The sequence below is a fragment of the Polyodon spathula genome, chromosome 21 (genome assembly GCF_017654505.1).
Source record: "Polyodon spathula isolate WHYD16114869_AA chromosome 21, ASM1765450v1, whole genome shotgun sequence".
Classification (NCBI taxonomy): Eukaryota; Metazoa; Chordata; class Actinopteri; order Acipenseriformes; family Polyodontidae; genus Polyodon; species Polyodon spathula.
The window spans coordinates 18,052,496-18,070,370 of NC_054554.1; the positions used below are offsets into that span (position 1 = coordinate 18,052,496).

Genomic DNA, 17,875 nt, shown 5'->3' on the forward strand with positions numbered 1-17,875 from the left:
TGAGCTTGATGTGAGTTCCTGGCCCTCCCCTGTGTGTGATACTGCTGTTATCTTTTTCATTGTTAATGTTATGTTGGTTTGTCCCACAGTGCCTGCCCTACTCCCTCCTGCTCACGGAGCTGGAGATGAGGAATGTGAGGGAGCTGGAGGACCTGATCATTGAGGCGATCTACGCTGACATCATCCAGGGCAAGCTGGACCAGCGCAAGCAGCAGGTGGAGGTGGACTTCAGCATGGGCCGGGACCTGCAGAGAGGAGAGCTGCCTTCCATCTCGCACACCCTGCAGGAGTGGTAATACAGCACCGTCTGTGGGTGTGGATTTAATACATCACTGTGTGGGTGTGAATTTAATACACAGTGTCTGCATGGGTCTGCCTGTCTGTCAAGTGTGCATTTATTTGTGTAATTGTGGGAGATGTAGTTCTGATGTCAGTGCTTTGTGAAAAGATGTGTTGAGGATTTCAGGGAACTGGTTTTGGTTTCACTGCTTCTATGATGTCATTGCAGGTGCTCTGGCTGTGAAGCAGTGCTTGCTGGGATTGAAGAGCAGGTGATGAGGGCCAATCAGTATCGTGAGCACCAGCTGAAGGTCAAGCAGCAGGTCGAGAACGAGGTCAGAAACTGGGGCTGCCATCTTGGCTGTTGCTTTCCTGTTATTACAGGAGACTGGCCCTCTACTCTGCTCTGTGCCCTGTTCCCTGCCCTGTACTCTGTGCCCTGCGCGCTGCTTGAAGAAGGCATCTAGTCAGAATGTTTGTCATTGAAATGTAGTTTCTTTTAGTATTTCTAGATTATTGATATGTGTATTGGTTATTGATCTCTGTATTGATTCTCTCTCTCAGGTCTCGAATCTCCAGAAAACTCTCAAGGCTTCCTCCTCTAACTCCTCCTCTACGTCATCATCAGGCCCCACCTCCGCCACTGCTGCAGCCAATCAAGACCCAGAGCAGCAGGCTGGCGAGCCACGAGACTCCGTCCCCTCCCAGGACCCCCGGCAGCCAACTAGCAAGAAGAGCTCCAAGGTCAAAGGGTATGAGACATGACTTTATAGCGAGGAAACTGACACCCTGCGTCTCAAACACAGGAGAAAGAGGGAGAGGGAGAGGGAGAGGGAGAGGGAGAGGGAGAGGGGGAAGGGGGTACAGGGAGCTGTGCGGGAGTGTGGCAAAGTGGTTTGCAGTGCTCAAGGCAATGACAAACAACAAATTACTGGTGAAGTGGTAGTTTGTTTATAATCCAAAGTCTGATAACAGCAGTAAAGAAATGGAGGGCAGTCCCGAAATAATAATAATAATAGAAACAGTTAAACACACACATGGACACACACACACACACACACACACACACACACACACACACACACACACACACACACACACACACACAGTGGCTCTCAAAAGTATTCACCCTCCTTGGACTTTTCTATATTTTATCATGTTACAACATGGAATCAAAATGGATTTAATTAGGAGTTTTTGCCACTGATCAACACAAAAGAACTCTATAATTTCAAAGTGAAAAATAAAGTCTACAAATTGTTCTAAATTAATTACAAATATAAAACAGAAAATAATTTGACTGCATAAGTATTCATCCCCTTGAGTCAATATTTGGGAGAGGCACATTTGGCAGCAAGTACAGCCATGAGTTTATTTGGATAAGTCTCTACCAGCTTTGCACATCTGAACACTGCAATTTTTGCCCATTCTTCTTTGCAAAATTGCTCAAGCTCCGTCAAGTTGGATGGGGACCTTTGGTGAACAGCAATTTTCAGCTGTTTCCACATATTCTCAATTGGATTGAGGTCCGGGCTTTGATTGGGCCACTCCAGTGTGGCTTTGGCTGTATGTTTGGGGTCATTGTCCTGCTGGAAGATGAATCTTCTCCCAAGTCCCAAGTTGTCGTATACACAGTGTCTCCCAACTCAGCCATGGAAGACTAACTCCTTTAGAGATGCCATAGGCCTCTTGGTGGCCTCCCTTACTAGTGCCATTCTTGCCCGGATACTCAGTTTTTGAGTATGGCCTGTTCTAGACAGATTCACAGTTGTGCCATATTCTCTCCATTTCTTAACAATGGACTTTACTGTGCTCTGGGGGTTATTCAGTGCCTTGGAAATGTTCTTATATCCTACCCCTGATTGGTGCTTTTGAAGAACCTTATTTTGGATTTGCTTTGAATGTTCCTTTGTCTTCATGATGTAGTTTTTGTTAGGAAATGTACTAACCAACTGTAGGACCTCCCAGAGACAGGTCTATTTAACCAGAAATCATGTGAAACACCTTAATTACACACAAGAGGACTTCATTCAACTAATTATGTGACTTCTAAAGGCAGTTGGTTGCACCAGAGCTTATTTAGCTGTGTCATAGCAAAGGGGGTGAATACTTATGCAATCAATTATTTTCTGTTTTATACTTGTAATTAATTTAGAACACTTTGTAGATTTTATTTTTCACTTTGACATTATGGACTTTTTTTGTGTTGATCAGTGGCAAAAACTCCTAATTAAGTGTATTTTGATTCCATGTTGTAACACAATAAAATGTGGAACAGTCCAAGGGGGGTGAATACTTTAGAGAGCCACTGTATATACAGTGCCTATAGAAAGTCTACTCCCCCTTTCAAAATGTTCACCTTTTGTTGCCTTATAACCTGGAATTAAAATGCATTAAAATAGTTCTTTTTTCATTTATCTACACGTCCTACCCCACAACTTCCAAGTGAAAAAAATATTCTAGAAATTTGTAGAAAATTAAAAATAAAAACTGAAATAGCTTAGTTGGATAAGTGTCCACCCCCTTTGTAATAGCAATCATAAATTAGCTCAGGTGTAACCAATCGCCTTCAAAATCACACAGCAAGTTAAGTGGCCTCCACCGGTGTTAAATTGTAGTGGTTCACTTGATTTCAGGATAAATTCAGCAGTTCCTGTAGGTTCCCTTTGCTAAGTAGTGCATTTCAAAGCAGAGACTCAACCATGAACACCAAGGAGCTTTCAAAAGAACTCTGGGGCAAAGTTATTGAAAGGCACAGATCAGGGGATGGGTATAAAAAAATATCAAAAGCCTTGAATATCGCTTGGAGCATGGTCAAGATGATTATTAAGATGTGGAAGGTGTATGGCACCACCAAGACACTGCATAGATCAGGCCGCCCCTCCAAAATGGATGACCGAGCAAGAAGGAGACTAATCAGAGAGACTACCAAGAGGCCAATGGCAACTTTGCAAGAGCTACAGACATTTATGGCCAAGACTGGTCAAAGTGTGCATGTGACAACAATAGCCCAAGTACTCCACAAATCTGGCCTGTATTTTACTCAAGAAGTCCACCTTGAATCCCATTTGAAGTATGCAAAAAAACACTCGAGAGATTCTGTAGCCATGTAACAAAATGTTTTGTGGTCTGACAAAACTAAAATGCAACTTTTTGGCCTAAATGCAAAGCGTTATGTTTGGCGCAAACCCAACGCAGTGCATCACCCAGAGAACACCATGGTGGCAGCATCATGTTATGTTATGGGGATGTTTCTCATTGGCAGGGACTGGGGCACTTGTCAGGATAGAAGGGAAAATGAATGGAGCAAAGTACAGAAAAGTCCTTGAGGAAAACCTGCTGCCCTCTGCAAGAAAGCTAAAACTGGGACAGAAGTTCACCTTTCAGCGTGACAACGACCCAAAGCAAAAAGCCAAAGCTACACTGGAGTGGCTATGGAACAAAAAGGTAAATGTCCTTGAGTGGCCCAGTCAGAGCGCCAACCTAAATCCAATCGAAAGTTTGTAGCATGACTTGGGAAGACTGCTGTCCGTCAACACTCCCCAAGGAACTTGACAGAGCTTGAACAGTTTTGGAAAAAAGAATGGTGAAATAGTGCCAAATGTAGGTGTGCAAAGTTGGTAGACCCTTATCCCAACAGACTCACAGCTGTAATTGTTGCCAAAGGTGTTTCCACCAAGTATTAAATCAGGGGGGTGGAGACTTATCCAATTATGATCTTTCAGTTTTGTAATTTTGATATATAATCTTTTTCTCAATAAAAACTTTTTTCCCCTTACCAGTGTGGAGTATGGTGTGTAGATGAGTAGGGAAAAAAATCCTCATTTAAATGCATGGAACACTGAGGTACTGACACAACAAAATGTGAAAAAAGTTCAAGGTGGTATAGACTTTCTATAGGCACTGTATATATATGTGTATATATATATATATATATTATATATAATATATATATATATATATATATATATATATATATATATATATATATATTATATGTGTGTGTGTATATATATATATATTAGACACACACACACACACAAATGCAGCTCCACAATCAGGAATATATATGTGTGTGTGTGTGTGTGTGTGTGTGTGTGTGTATTTTATTTATTTATTTATTTTTTTTTTAACAGGTTGCGAGGAAGTGGCAAGATTTGGTCCAAGTCTAACTGAAGGAAAGAAGAGAGAAAGAAACAAAGGAAATGAGAGGGGCTTCTGCTCTACAGAGAGAGAGAGACCCCTAAACACACACATGTGCGCACTGACACACACACACACACACACACAGATTTACATGCATCAATATTGTTCATTGGGTTGTGTGAATGCTTCGTTTTATTTTCCTCACTAATTAAAAGGAAAGTGTTGCTAATGGAGATTTCAATGAGAGAATGGGCTTCATTCAAGCCTGGTTTAGCACTTATATTTAACTTAAAGGGTACATCAGAACTACATGAAAGATAAAACAAACTATCTCACCTTGCTGTTCCGAATGTATTTGGACATTGTATAATAATCCCTATGCGCCCAAACATCTGCATAATGCCACACTGCTATGTCAGTGAAAATCACTGTTCTCAAGCATCATTTCTGAGCCAATAAATAAATAAATACTGCATTTTTTCATCCTTCGTATTTGGTTTTCATTTGCATTTACCGTTGAGTAGGAAAGTCGAATTCGGCCACAAATTCCAGCTCCCTATCACTTTCTGAAAAATTTGATTTTGAAATATTGTCTGGCATTATTTCGGACGTTCCCTGTGTATAGTCACACTTGCTGAGGAAAATTTGAATTTAAACTGTTAATGACACAGCTTCGATATTTAACAACGAAAGCGCACATGATGCATAATTTACTATACAGCGTAAGGTTCCATTATAATAATATTCGTGGTTCCAATTCAGCCTGTAAATCCCTGCAACTTGTAGCAGTGGAACGGTGTGTTTTTCTTTCCGTTTGTAGATGTTTGCTTGCCATTGTAACTGTGTCTGTTTGTTTTTCTGTGTTTTTGTTATTTCTGTATACCCCAAGGTGTCTGATATCAAACAAACCCAAACAGACACAGTTACAGTGGCAAGCAAAAATCTACAAACAGAAAGAAAAACACACAGTTCCACTGCCATATTGAAGCTGTGTAACTGTACACATGGAACGTCATAAATAATGCCAGACAATATTTCAACATCAGACTGTTCAGAAACTGATAGGGAGATGGAATTTGTGGCTGAATTCGACTTTCCCACTCAATAGTTTGAGATGTGTTGAATGTGTTGTGAATGTGTTGTGTCAGGAAATGCAAATGAAAACCAAATGCGAAGGATGAAAAAATGCAGTATTTTTTAGGTTGGGTCATCCTCAAAGACCTCATTCCAAAGGGAAATACATAATTTCTGAATCTCATTTGCTATTTTATTTGTTACGTGTCAATTCTGTAAACATTCCGAATCAGCTGGAGCTATATCTAAGACTTTGAGGACGTATATTGAAATAACACAGTGCTGCTATAATTATGGGTAGGTCCCTTCATTAGTTAGAAATTAGAACAAATCTGTCTTGGGTTTTGTTTTCCCCGCAACCACTTACACAGCACAGATGTGTTTTTTTTTGTTTTAAAAATTGAATGCAACATTAATCATAATAATACATCAAATTACAACATGCAAAGAAAACGTACAGTTTGAAAGATGCCTACTACACAAAACGAAAACATGTACAAGTTCCTTCCTTATGGAAAATTAAATGGTCCGTGTTTGTCACACAGACTAGTGTGTTTCCACACGGGTAATATTGCTTATACAATGCTTGATTGGGCATGCACTGGTATGTTTCAGAGTACATGTGAGGGTACATGCAGAAGTTTTTTGGCATAGAAGAGATGCTTGAGAACTGTGATTTTGGACATAGCAATGTGGCGTTATGCAAATGTTTGGGCACATATGGATTGTTATACAATGACCAAGTACATACGGAACAGCAAGGTGGGATAGCTAAGTGTTTTATCTTTCATGTAGTGCTGATGTACCCTTAGATAAGTCATGCGTTTTAAAGAAATCTTGTCCTCCTATAGTGGTGTAAAGAATGTATCCTTGATTGTTGAAATAAAATACAAATTAACACAACCCTCTTTTAACTGTTGTGTTTCATGATCTTCCATTTGTGATGCTGTTTTGCTGTTTTTTCCTTGGACTCCTAGCCTATTTCTACAGCAAACAGAGAGGCCCTGAGAGGCAGCAGTGTGGGGGAGGGGTGTAGTTATCATGACACTCCACACTGCTATTAGTGATTAGCAGACACAGACACTTCCTGTAACCATCAGGACCCCTGTCGACTGTCTCCATCTGCCTAAATGAAAAACAACCACTTGAATATCTACTATGGCCAAAAGCTTTACATCACCATCTATATAGAATTAACTCATTTTGCTTCATCAAGTCGAATGAAATCTGCTAAATAATGTTACGTTAACAAATTGAATTGCATACCGCTGGTAATTTTCAAAAAATAAAAAACTACTTTCGTATCTACTACTGTACTACTATTATAGTTTCTGGTAGACTTTTTTGGCAATATCATTTTGTAGTTTCTTTGGTGACATGATGTTAAATAAAATGTCTAAATTATGTTCTTGCAGTTTTTAACCCTTTGCGGTTCTATGTCAGACCAGGGCCGACATTACAATTTTCCCTTTCCAGTATTTCAAAAATACAGCGAACAAGGGTGGGGCTTGGCTGGAGATGTAGTACTGAGTGTCATTTTGCTATACAGTGCCTTTTAAACCTATTTTACACTGAAAGGAAATTATTTTAAACGGCGCATGTAAAATAAACAGCGCGTGTGAAAATAAATTGGGCCTGACAAGCACTGAATAAATGGACATAGGACCGTAAAACAAGCGTAAAAACCAATCAAACTTAGATACTGTGTAGCAATTTTTTGTTTCAATTGAATAAGCGGTTTCCAAGAAGATGCTGATTTGATGATTCTACATTTTTACTGTTAATTTTTAATAGGGCATATATGGGTTTCTATATGTGTTCCATAGTAATATTTGCCTATCTCTGCACTCTATAAGGAGTTATAAGCAAGTTTTGCATTTTACACACACACATATATATATATATATATATATATATATATATATATATATATATATATATATATATATATATATATGCATGTGTGTGTATATATACACAGTGCCTATAGAAAGTCTACACCCCCTTGAACTTTCTTTCACATTTTGTTGTGTCAGTGCCTCAGAGTTTTGTGCATTTAAATGAGGATTTTTTTTCCACATATCTACACACCATACTCCACACTGGTAAGGGGAAAAAAGGTTTTTATTGAGAAAAAAATTATATATTAAAAATACAAAACTGAAAGATCATAATTGGATAAGTTAATACTTGGTGGAAGCACCTTTGGCAGCAATTACAGCTGTGAGTCTGTTGGGATAGGTCTCTACCAACTTTGCACACCTACATTTGGCAATATTTGACCATTCTTCTTTACAAAACTGTTCAAGCTCTGTCAAGTTCCTTGGGGAGCATTGATGCACAGTAATCTTCAAGTCATGCCACAAATTTTCGATTGGATTTAGGTCGGAGCTCTGACTGGGCCACTCGAGTATATTTACCTTTTTGTTCCTTAGTCACTCCAGTGTACCTTTGGCTGTTTGCTTTGGGTCGTTGTTATGCTGAAAGGTGAACTTCAGCAGGTTTTCCTCATGGAATTATCTGTACTTTGCTCCATTCATTTTTCCTTCTATTTTTCCTTTTTTCCTTTATACCCATCCCAATCCGTGTATTTCAACAACTTTGTTCCGGAGTTCTTCTTTGTTCCGGAGTTCTTTTGAAAGCTTCTTTCTAGAATATTTTTTTTCCACTTGGAAGTTGTGTGGTAGGATGTGTAGATAAATGAAAAAAAAAAACAATGTTAATTCCAGGCTATAAGGCAAGAAAAGGTGAAAAGTTTGAAAGAGGGTGTAGACTTTCTATAGACACTATATATATATATATATATATATATATATATATATATATATATATATATATATATATGAAGAGTTTAGATGCAAAACACGATATACGCTATTTGCACCAAAACTGAGCTAAAAGCAGGATCATTCATCTCACAGTACTTATTTTCTGATGTTCAGTGTCTTTTGTCCTCAAACCACTATACACAACATTAAATACAACTCAAATGATCGTTTCTTACGTCAGGCTTCTAATTTAATAAAATGACCCTTTTATGGCAGTGCCCAGGAGGAGTATAGTAGGGTATTTAATCTTGATTTTATGATTAAATGATGAATAATTTAAAAATATGCAGAGAAGTCAATTTTCTAACAGGATGTAGCAATGGTGAATATGCATTCACAAATAATGCTTAGAAAACAGTCACGCGATTGGAACTGTGAAACCTCCCGTCATCTCCCTTGCACTTAGTGGTGTTTTACATTTGTGTTCTCCCTCTGTGTAGGATGTGAAGTTTATCATTTGAATTTATTGAAACACGTTGCATCTTTAGAAGTAGGTGTAAAGTAATTTTACAAAAATGTGGAGATTTATAGGTGGTTACGACCCTGACTGAAGATGTCATTAGCAGGGGCAAGGGGGCAAGTTACACTAACTATGTCAAACAATAGGTCACGTTTTACTAAACATTTTAAAACTAATAAACAAACAATTACCATAATGAACACTATCGTAGTATGTTGCTTAAAACATAATAACACAATATTCATAATAAAATTGAGTTCTTATTTATAAACAGTAACACATTTAAAGCTTGGGACTCCCTGTCTGTAGTTTGGTGTTGTTTACATTATCTTCAGCATATTTTAAGTGATTGAAAGCTGAAAATGCTTTTTTTTACAAACACACTTTTCTTATACCAATATAGTACTGATGAACCATAATCAGTTTGTTTGAAAACCAGGCTTTAATCACTGATAATAGGTGCACAGACAGATATTCCGTGAGTGCTGCGGGGCTCAAGCACCAATGGGGGAAAATACGGTCCTGCACAGCGTAAATAAATCACCTGTTCTGTCATATTATAGTGTGGATGCTTTACAAGCAGAACTGTTATTGCAGAGTTTAGAAATATAAAACTAATTTATATCAAGACTCCCAGCTTTCTTGAAAACATCTGCATTTCTCGTTTTTCTTTTGCTCTCATTAGTATCTACAGCAGATACAGTGTCCATCAGTTCTGGCAGATTCTACTGTATGTTGAAGTGGTTTTCTCCCACTGCTAATTAAAACAAAAACAGCCACCTAGCTATTTCACCCCGAGAGCTCAACCTGTGTCATGCCTACTTAGAAGCCAGTAACCAGATCCAGTCTGCCGAGCTTGATCGTATGCCTGGAGAGGACATTCATCTTATGGACTGTGGATCGCCCTTGTAAATCCCAGAGAAATGTGCTGACAAAAATGAACGCCTACAAAGCTGCCTGCAGTCGTACAGCTGGACTGGAAACTACCATATGAGTCAAAATAGGCTGCAAACTGGTGCTTGGCAAGAACGTTGACATTGCCACCGGTCTCATCAATGGAGCAATAGGGAAGCTTCAAGCTGTTTCCTACTATCTGAAAAACACAAGTATGGTCAAAACCATAACCATCTCATTTAACAATGGAGTCACCCATACCTTTGAACGTTTACGCTCAAAGTTTGAAATCATGGACAGAGTCTACATTGTTTAGAGGGCACTTCCCAGTCATTGGTGCTCATTCAATCACCATTCATAAATGCCAGGGTAAGACTCTAAAAACTCTTGGTAACTCCATTTCCTCCTATGGACAAAGTTTTGTTGCACTTTCCTGAATTACATCCTTAAGCAGTGTCCACCTTATCAACTTTTTGACCCCACCTGCACTAAGGCACCTCAAGCTGCAGTTCCAGATTACAATAGGCTCAGAGGGATTTATTGTCCTAAGCTGTTAAGCTTGAAGGACACCAATAAGCACAAGGGTCACAAGGTGAAGAGCGAGTGCATTTCATTCACCGAGCCATCACTAATGTTCAGGAAGAGCCAATCTTTTAATAGAACACTTTCAGTTACACATCCATTCAGAGGCTTGAGCAACCCCAATTTCAGCTAATGTTATGCAAATGCAACATTGCAGTTCCTTCTTCACTTGCAGCCTCTGAAGGATTCATTAAAATGCAGTCAACTAGAGGCTATCAGTAGCTTTGTTCACAACTATGAACACTAGCCATCCACTGCATCTCTAATTACTGTGGATATTTGTCACATCTTAGGAGAACCCTTCAACAGAGGTTATCAGCAAGATTTTGCAGTTTCTCACTAAATTGTCTGAAATTTGTCCTGAAGTATCTTGCATGGTTTCAGACACAACAAGTCAAGACATTCTATGTACTTTACCCTCTACATATACCTGCTGGTACAGATTCCATGTGTTTGGAAGAACTCACTTATAGAAATGCTAGGCCTCAGGTGAATTCATCTTCTCTATACCTGCTGATGCTGCTGGAGATAATGTGGTGCCAGGCCTCAGAGTTCACAGCTGCCTTTCCCTGCTGCAATGCAAAGGCAGCATTATGCAAATAACACATCTTGTAAGTCATTGCAATGCAAAGGCAGGTGTAGAGGTGTTGTTCCTTATTAATGTTGGTTACTGTGTGTGATTTGCATGCCATGTGAAACATCATTGTCTGTTGAGGGACCTATTGTGATGCATTAAAAGTAGTCAAGAGGTAATGTGCACAAAAGGATGAGGAAAAATTGTTTATTTTAAATATCACAGAATAACATCCTGTTTCTCATTACACCAGACCAGGGAAACGGCAGCACTGTGCACTGGAACCTTCCCGGTCTGCCCACGAAGGCAGACCTACAACAGCAGCAGGCATCTGTTTGGGTTAACCTCTTAACAAACAGCACATCATTTGCTATTTCTAAAGGTGAAAGCTTTTGAAATGTAAATAACTGTCCTCAGAGTGGAAGCAGTTAATCCAGGCACCCATTTATAGCTGGGTTGCACATCAATGGCTCCCAGTGTATCCGACTATCGCAGATACGAAAGCCAAGATATACGTTCTGTAATATAATATATATATATCGAACTATCATATAGATATATATATCTATTATATATAATATATATAATATATATATATATTATTTTTTTTTTTTTTTTTTAAATTCGAAATTACTTTTTTCTTCAATTTACAGCACTACAAAATCACTTTGAAAAATCCAACAGCTTGCAAATGTGACAACTGGCATCAGAACTCATTTTTGGTCAACTAAAAACAACATTGCAATGGTTTGATTGTCAGATAAGAGCTACTCTAACCCCATCGACAGAAGGCAAAATCAAATTAAGATATGAGGTTAAAATATTGGGAGGTTTGGTTTTGTTCACCATAAAAACCTTCTAGTGGTATTGATAGAGAAATCAATCCCACAGGATAGCCCAACTGAGCTGCCACATTTCACTTTAGAAAGGGGGTGGGGGTGGAGCGTTGATATGAAACTGGCCTCCAGCCATTCTCCCTTCAGGAAGAGCAGCCTGCTGTTACGGAAAGGCGCAGGCCACTGCATTACATCCAGGGATCAGGGTGTTAGTGGAAAGAACAATCCTGTTAAATGATAGCTTTGATAGCGCTGGTGGACAAACTTAAAAGAGTTTAAATAACAAAATACTTGAGTATTATAAAACAGAGTTAAAGATAGGGTCGTGAAATTTTATTGTTTGTGTTACACATTAATATATATATATTTTAAATAAAATTTTCATATATGAAGACTTTGCATTGTTAAAATACTGTAATTCATTTTTGTATTTACTTTTGTTTTTATTTATCCTAAGATTGTTTTTGTTTTACTCCACTAGATAAAAAATAAACATCTGACTTTCTTTTAAACCTTGCGAGTAGAAGTCAAAGAATATATGTTTGTTTAAAAAAAATAAAAAAATAAGACAGGACAGTACAGTGGGAAGTAGTCAGGCATTTATAAGTTGCTGAAGAGCTCGTTCTTTTTGCTCCAGTCCATCGCCGGCGCTTGCTTGCTGGAGCGTTTCCGATGAGCGCGTTCCTTGGCTTCTTGCAGGGACAGGCCGGAGGCGAGGCCTTTGAGATCACTCTCCACTGGCTTCTCCTGGGAGGGACACAGGAATGAGTAGGATTTTTAAAAATGTCTATTTATATGGGTGTATATTACACACTTGTATTTGTATCACTTCTTAATATTGGCACCACTGTCTTGTATACTCATATTTTAGTAAGACTGTAAACAAGATATGGCATGGTTTATTTAGATTTCCAGAAAGCTTTAAAATCACAATATTATAATTCAAATAATAAAATAAAATAATAAAACCTGTACACAAAGCAGCTGTGCTCGTCTTCTGCGCAAGACAGAAAAACGCACAACACAAGACAAATACTCACAAAAACAGTAATAAAACAAATTACAGTTCTAGAAAATAGTTTCCAAAAACAAACATTTTTATTTATTTTAATTTTAACTCCAGCCAGAGTTATTGGCAGCCTGTAGGAGAGCATAAGTCAGCCGACTTAAGCTGCTTGATCCCTGGAAGGTGCGGCAGAAGCCACCTGCTATGGGAAGTAACAAGCCACAGGCTGTGTGAAAAAATTGTGTGTAATTAGTAAACTACAAATACAAAGTTTAAAAAAATTACTGCGTTAGTAATGAAATATATGCAGAAATGTATGCTCTCCCATCATGATCTTGAAAGGAAAACGATTACTAGTACCTGTGTCTGCAGTCCTCTTATGTTCTCGGGGGCGAGCATGACTGCGTCACGGGCGCTCGAACACAGCTTTGGTATACTATTCAAGTTCAGGATACTTGCAGGTAAAACACCCATTCAGTAATCGTTACATTTCGTGCTTGACAGGGAACACTACTCAGTTCATAAGAACCTAAGAAAGTTTACAAACGAGAGGAGGCCATTCGGCCCATCTTGCTCGTTTGGTTGTTAGTAGCTTATTGATCCCCAAATCTCATCAAGCAGCTTCTTGAAGGATCCCAGGGTGTCAGCTTCAACAACATTACTGGGGAGTTGATTCCAGACCCTCACAATTCTCTGTGTAAAAAAGTGTCTCCTATTTTCTGTTCTGAATGCCCCTTTTTCTAAACTCCATTTGTGACCCCTGGTCCTTGTTTCTTTTTTCAGGCTGAAAAAGTCCCTTGGGTTGACACTGTCAATACCTTTTAGAATTTTGAATGCTTGAATTAGGTCGCCACGTAGTCTTTTTGTTCAAGACTGAACAGATTCAATTCTTTTAGCCTGTCTGCATATGACATGCCTTTTAAGCCCGGAATAATTCTGGTTGCTCTTTTTTGCACTCTTTCTAGAGCAGCAATATCTTTTTTAGTTCAGCAATTTCATTAAAAAATGGAACATCCTACATGACCACCCTGCTTATGCGTTGCCCCTAGACCCCCTACATGAAAACACCCTGCCTGTGCTTTGCCCCTGGACCAGTCTCAAGCACAAGCAGACACTGCTGATCAGCTCTGTGATGAGGAAGACTGAAAACAGAAAGGAAGGGAAGACCACAGTCCCCTTAGAGAAATGCATCCAGCACTTACCTCATTGGTAGGCGTGCCAGTAGAGGTGTTCGAGGAGGTGTTTGAAGGAGATTGGCTTACAGAGACTTCATAGTCTGCTTCCTCAGCCACCTTCCCATTGGCCTAGAGTGAGAGACGAGAGAGTCAGGAAGGCTCAACTTTATAGACAGCTCAATGAACCAACCACTCAACTGTAGGGGCAGTTTGATGTTGTGAGTTGAACTTCAGTTTACATTGGTTCACCAGGTACAGAGTTTCCCACCTCTAAGGTCACCAATCCACACTCAGCCTACAGGAACTCTGAAGCAGAATAAACCAACAGCATCTCCGAGTTTCATAAAGGACTGGGCACTGGGCACTGTGTGGGTTACGTGTCTGCAGAGCTGAGCTTATTTAGATTTCCAGAAAGCTTTTGACAAAGTCCTGCATAAAAGATTAATTCTCAAACTGAACGCATTTGGGATTCAAAAGGAAACACATGTACATGGATTAGGGAGTGGTTAACATGTAGAAAACAGAAAGTACTGATTACAGGAGAAACCTCAGAATGGAGTGAGGTAACCAGTGGAGTACCACAGGGATCAGTATTAGGTTCTCTGCTATTCCTAATCTACATTAATGATTTAGATTCTGGTATAGTAAGCAAACTTGTTAAATTTGCAGATGACACAAAATAGGAGGAGTGGCAAACACTGTTGCAGCAGCAAAAAACATTCAAAATGATCTAGACAAGATTCAGAACTGGGCAGACACATGGCAAATGGCATTTAATAAAGAGAAAAGTGTAAGGTACTGCACGCAGGAAATAAAAATGTGCATTATAAATATAATTTGGGAGATACTGCAACTGAAGAAGGAATCTATGAAAAAGACCTCTGAGTTTTTGTTGACTCAGAAAAGTCTTCATCTAGACAACGTGGGGAAGCTATAAAAAAGGCCAACAAGATGCTCGGATATATGGTAAAAAGCGCTGAATTTAAATCAAGGGAAGTAATGTTAAAACTGTACAATGCACTAGTGAGAGCTCATCTTGAATATGATCTTGAACCTTCCTTCCATGACCTTGAATCCTTTTGAAACTGTGTACCTTCAGAAGAAATAACAACAGAGATTTTCTAACAAAACTATTTGTTTGTGTTCAACCCTTAGAATTTTACTTTCCCCATATAACAAAAATAATGCAAGAGCAATCCCTATGAGGTTCAAGGCCACATTCAAAGGCCTTCCAGATCAGAAGAGGGGTTTTTAACACTAGGACTGGAGAGATACTCATACCTAAAAGCCCCGCAGCAGCCTTTCTGATGACTGTATTCAAAACACTGTAAACAGTATAACAAAAGGAGAAACAGGTCGGATGTAATTATTATTATTATTTTTATTGAGTACATCACAAACATATGAACAACCGAAGCATGCATGCATGCGTATATCTATATATACACACACATTACATTATATATATATATATATATATATATATATATATATATATATATATATATATATATATATATATATATATATACACACACACACACACACACACACACACACAATACACTACCGGTAAAAAGTTTTGGAACACCTCCATTTTTCCAGTTTTTATTGAAATCTACGCAGTTTAATGTCTCAATGTACTCTGAAATTAAAGCATAGAACAAATAAACAATTGGAAATAAAAAATAAATCATGGAATTGTTTTGTTTAATAAAATTGAACCTAAATTTTTGACTCATAGTAACCACCTTTTGCAGATATAACAGCCGAACACACTCGTGGCATTCTTTCTACAATGGAAATCAAATATTGTTCGGAAAGTTCTTCCCAACACTGTTGTAGAAGTTCCCACAAATGTGATGCACTTGTAGGTTGCTTTGCTTTCACCCTTCTGTCCAGTTCATCCCAAACCAGCTCGATGGGGTTTAAGCCTGGAGACTGTGCTGGCCATTCCATCATTTGAAGACTACCGTCTTGTTCTTTTCTTCTAAGGTAGTTCTGACATAGCCTGGAGGTATGTTTTGGGTCATTATCTTGCTGTAGGATGAACCCGACCAACTAGGCGTATACCAGAGGGTATTGCATGGCGCTGCAAAATGCTACGGTAGCTGTTTTGATTCAGGGTGCCACTCACTCCTTGTAAGTCGCCGACTCTGGATCCAGCAAAAGAGCCCCAGACCATCAAGCTTCCTCCTCCATCTTTGACAGTTAGTGTCACACACAGAGGAACCATCCTTTCGCCTACTTGACGGCATACAAAATCCCTGCGTGATGAACCGAAGATTTCAAATTTTAATTCATCGTTCCATAAGGCCTTCTTCCAGTCTTCCTTCAGTAGTCCACTGGTGGTGCTTCATGGCCCAGGCAAGCCTCTCTTTCTTATTTTGCCATCTTAGCAATGGCTTTCTTACTGCCACTCGACCTGTCAAACCTGCAGCTCGAAGTCTTCTCTTCACAGTTGAAGCTAAGACTTGCTTACTTCGACCAGTGTTAAGCTGTGCTTGAAGCTGTTGTCCTGTGAGCCGCCTATCACGCAAGCTATTGACTCTCAGATACTTGTCTTCTGATTCTGTTGTGGCTTTGGGTCTGCCAGACCTCTTCCTGTCAGAGTTTCCTCCAGTTTCCAAGAGCCTTTTGATGGTGTAGGAAACTGTACTCACTGACACCTTGGCTTTCTTTGTAATTTCTCTAAAGGAAAGACACACACTTTTAAGCGTTATAATGGTCTGTCTTCCTTTGTTAATTGCCTTTTTCTCACCATTATGATAGCAATATACTACTTCCTGCAGTACAATACTGTCCAAATAATGCTTAAGAGGGTGTAGTAACACAGTCTGTTCCAACACTGCTTTTATACAGAGGGTTTGTAAGTAATCAACAAAAGTTGGGACACCTGTAGAAATTGTTAGCATCAACTTTCAAGGCTTAATTTACTTCCACTGCTGCAGAACAGCTGTAAGTTGTTAACCCATTACTTGTTCCCTGAAAAAGGACTTTTTGTATAACTCTAAAATGCACATTATTATTTTCTCCTCTGGGAGTTTACCGCTTACCTTTGTACCATTTCAGGTTATTCACTGGACTTGAACTGCTTAAATTTCAATAGAAACTGGAAAAATAGAGGTGTTCTAAAACTTTTGACCGGTAGTGTATATACAGTACCTTGCAAAAGTATTCAGACCCCTGACCAATTCTCTCATGTTACTGAATTACAAATGTACATTGAAATTTTGTTCTGTTTGATATTTTTTTTTTAAAACACTGAAACTCAAAATCAATTATTGTAAGGTGACATTGGTTTTATGTTGGGAAATATTTTTAAATAAAAATAAAAAACTGAAATATCTTGCTTGCATAAGTATTCAACCCCCACACATTAATATTTGGTAGAGCCACCTTTCGCTGCAATAACAGCTTTAAGTCTTTTGGGGTAAGTATGTACCAGCTTTGCACACAGTGTCGGAGTGATTTTGGCCCATTCTTCTTGGCAGATTTACTCCAGGTTGTTCAGGTTGGTTGGACGACGCATGTGGACCGCAATTTTCAAATAGTGCCACAGATTCTTCTCTCCTTGATAAATTCTTCTCTGTGCATTCTTTGTAAAGTACCCAGGAGCTGATGGCTGATAGGTCCAATACATTGTAAAACACCTGAACAGATGACCGTCGGGAGCCAGCTTTCAGGGAATATGTCTGTGCCATCTGATCCAAAACATCAACTCCAAATTTTGTTGCATTGTAAAACTCCACGGTCTCTGGTATTTATTTTCACTAGTCCTGATGTAATTGACTGACCAAAGCAGTGCAGCTGGCAAGCAGAGGCTAGCCTTCAAAAGGCTGACTGAAAACAACAGACGTCAGTCATTCACTCAGGCAGAGAATAGAGACTAATCTAATTAGAGCTAAACATTGCAGACTGGTAAATAAAAATAATAAAAAAAAAGCAGAATATCGTTCCGTATAATCAAAATACAATTGTTTTCTGTGTGGCCGTCAATGTGACTGCTCCCGGGGCTTTT

The 17,875-nt window shown here is 38.9% G+C and overlaps 2 protein-coding genes across 3 annotated transcripts in view; one reads left to right on the plus strand and one right to left on the minus strand.

Moving 5' to 3' along the window:
- cops7a (COP9 constitutive photomorphogenic homolog subunit 7A) overlaps window positions 1-6,402 on the plus strand; it is a 30,794-nt gene extending 24,392 nt beyond the window's left edge. Inside the window, exons 5-8 of the mRNA XM_041222071.1 lie at window positions 90-292; window positions 509-614; window positions 844-1,031; window positions 4,416-6,402. Of these exons, the coding sequence (XP_041078005.1) occupies window positions 90-292; window positions 509-614; window positions 844-1,031; window positions 4,416-4,455 (537 nt within the window). The 3' untranslated portion in view covers window positions 4,456-6,402. The remainder of the gene's footprint in view (window positions 1-89; window positions 293-508; window positions 615-843; window positions 1,032-4,415) is intronic.
- A 5,827-nt stretch (window positions 6,403-12,229) lies between these two features.
- The window catches only part of LOC121296224 (Na(+)/H(+) exchange regulatory cofactor NHE-RF1-like), a 76,873-nt gene continuing 71,227 nt past the window's right edge, over window positions 12,230-17,875 (minus strand). For both annotated transcript variants that reach the window (XM_041221554.1, XM_041221552.1), the window contains exons 5-6: window positions 13,882-13,983; window positions 12,230-12,420 (exon numbers count right to left, since the gene is read on the minus strand). In XM_041221554.1, coding sequence (XP_041077488.1) covers window positions 12,274-12,420; window positions 13,882-13,983 — 249 coding nt within the window. In that variant the 3' untranslated portion in view covers window positions 12,230-12,273. The remainder of the gene's footprint in view (window positions 12,421-13,881; window positions 13,984-17,875) is intronic.